The sequence below is a fragment of the Sphaeroforma arctica genome (genome assembly GCF_001186125.1).
Source record: "Sphaeroforma arctica JP610 unplaced genomic scaffold supercont1.4869, whole genome shotgun sequence".
NCBI classification, from domain to species: Eukaryota; class Ichthyosporea; order Ichthyophonida; genus Sphaeroforma; species Sphaeroforma arctica.
The window spans coordinates 1-2,226 of NW_014035689.1; the positions used below are offsets into that span (position 1 = coordinate 1).

The following is a 2,226-nucleotide window of genomic DNA, read 5'->3' on the forward strand; positions in this document are numbered from 1 at the left end:
TATACATTATATATATATAAATCTATGCTTTTATCCATATGTAGATATATATATGTGCTTCTTCACGATACACTTGTGTATTTATAACGAAACCGCTTATTTTACCATCATGTTGATTTGAATTGTCTTCACATGCGAACTTCTCTATTTGTGTATCTTTATTCGAGTAAATTTTTACATTCATGTTCTTATGTATCAATCTCCCAATCAAACATTTTATTGAGATATTTCTCATCGTGGTATGTACTGATTCTACAGCGCAATGCAAGAATGGCTCTCCATGGTACTTAAAGGGAGCCTGCGATTGCCCAGCAGGATTCACCGGTGAAACGTGCCTAGCATTCGGTGAGTAAACGTTTAACGAAGTGTCAGTACCTTACAATGTTATCGAATGGAAACAAATATACAGTAGTGTGTTGGGGGTAAATATCTATTGTTGCTGTTTGTGCGAAGTGTTTGGGCTCTCTTTTGAAGTACATTGTAGCTTAAGGTCGTAAGAACCGTTGCTCCGCATGTCGTTTCACATCCACTGTGTGTTCTTACACCTCGAATACTATCTTAGAGTTTAAGGTTTTAGAAATTATAAACACCCTTCACGTAACTTAAAGTCAGTATTGTGCTGAGCTATATTTATTATACTCTGCCAAGACGAAATATTTAGCTATCTGTGGGTGATGTACCTTCGAGGGTGCGGAAAGCTACAATTGTTTATATCTACTTATGTACATTGACACATCATATATGTACATTTAGGCATGGTTAGTGTTTATTTGGACATAGTATATGCACATTTAGACTGGATTAGTCATAATTTAGGTGCATTTAGACTTATTTTACCCACAGCTCGACATGTTTTATCATGGTTTAAACACATTTTGACATGTTTCATGTTCATTTGGATATAATATATGTACATTTAGACTGGATTCATCATAATTTAGGTACATTTAGACTTAATTTATTTACAATTCAACATGTTTTATCCTGGTTTAAACACCTTTGGACATGTTGTATGTACATTTGGATATAATATTTGTACATTGACATGATTGATCAAACGTTAAGCATATTTAGACATGATTTATCTACTTTTCGGCATGATTCATATATACTTTGATATGTTCTGCACACCATCTAAACACAATTCATGAGTCTAAAACAGCCCAACACTATTTATCTATTCTCCTACGTTACAGACTGTGTGCATGGTATGCTGGACTCGGAGAGCAACACGTGTTCGTGCGACGATGGATGGACTGGAGTGCTATGCGACTGTATGACACTCACTTGGCACTTTCATACACCTCCCGTCTGTTTGCACTAGCTATTACTATGGTTAGAGGTTTAAACGTTTAAAGGTTTAACGGTCCACCTTTTGAGGTTTGAGGTTTATCATACAGTCACTGCAGCTGATGGTAGTTGTGGGGAGAGGCATACGTATTGCTAACTGACTGTCACTCACACCTTCACTTCCGTGTAGTGTGTACTGTGGATTCATCGTGCTCTGTCGACGGTGTCTCCGGAGTGTGTCAGACGTCGCTGAAGGTGGTGCAGCAGAGACAATACTCCTGCACTGACAACGGTGTGTATGTACTGGCCTGTGTAGTCACCTACATCCATGCTAGATACGTAAATCCGTCCTAGCTACCTACATCTATCTACCTACACACATCCATCCATCCATCCATCAATCCTCGTCTGCATAATTTATAGCGCTTGTCACACCACAAGATGTCGCATTGTACATTCACGTACGTCTATGTCATTCATCTGAATTATGATATAAGCACGCCTGTCAATAGGCACCTACATCGCACTCGGTGTGTGTGGCGTCTGTGTGATGCTGCATACCATCCCTACACTTATGACCATCACAGTCAACTCTTCACGTACCGGCGTATCCTTTTTTACTAGAATGTATCATTTTTATTATTAGAACTTACTAGAAAGTAGCATTTCTACTGAAGCGGGGTTGAATAGGCGTCCCTTTTTTCTAGAACGGGTCAAATCGAGTCTAAAATATAGTAACCCAGATACCTAAGGCTCTCGAAATGTAGAGTGTGGATTGTAGTGTGCGAGTGTGTATCTATTTGAGAATATCTGTTGGGCGTATGAGAATGTCAGTGTATGTAGCAGAGAGTGATGCGTCGTATCACTTACAGTGTAACTGAACGTATGTACTCACACGCACAACTCCATGGCGGGCTTTCTATAGATAATGGAGTC

At 39.1% G+C, this 2,226-nt stretch overlaps 1 protein-coding gene across 1 annotated transcript; it reads left to right on the forward strand.

Moving 5' to 3' along the window:
• Positions 1–258: 258 nt before the first annotated feature.
• On the forward strand, positions 259–1,274 carry SARC_14620 (hypothetical protein; the record flags this gene model as incomplete). The annotated part of the gene is made up of 2 exons (XM_014291246.1): positions 259–345; positions 1,197–1,274. Coding segments are annotated over 2 exons (165 nt in total), but the record flags the coding sequence as incomplete, so codon positions are not given.
• Positions 1,275–2,226: the final 952 nt, after the last annotated feature.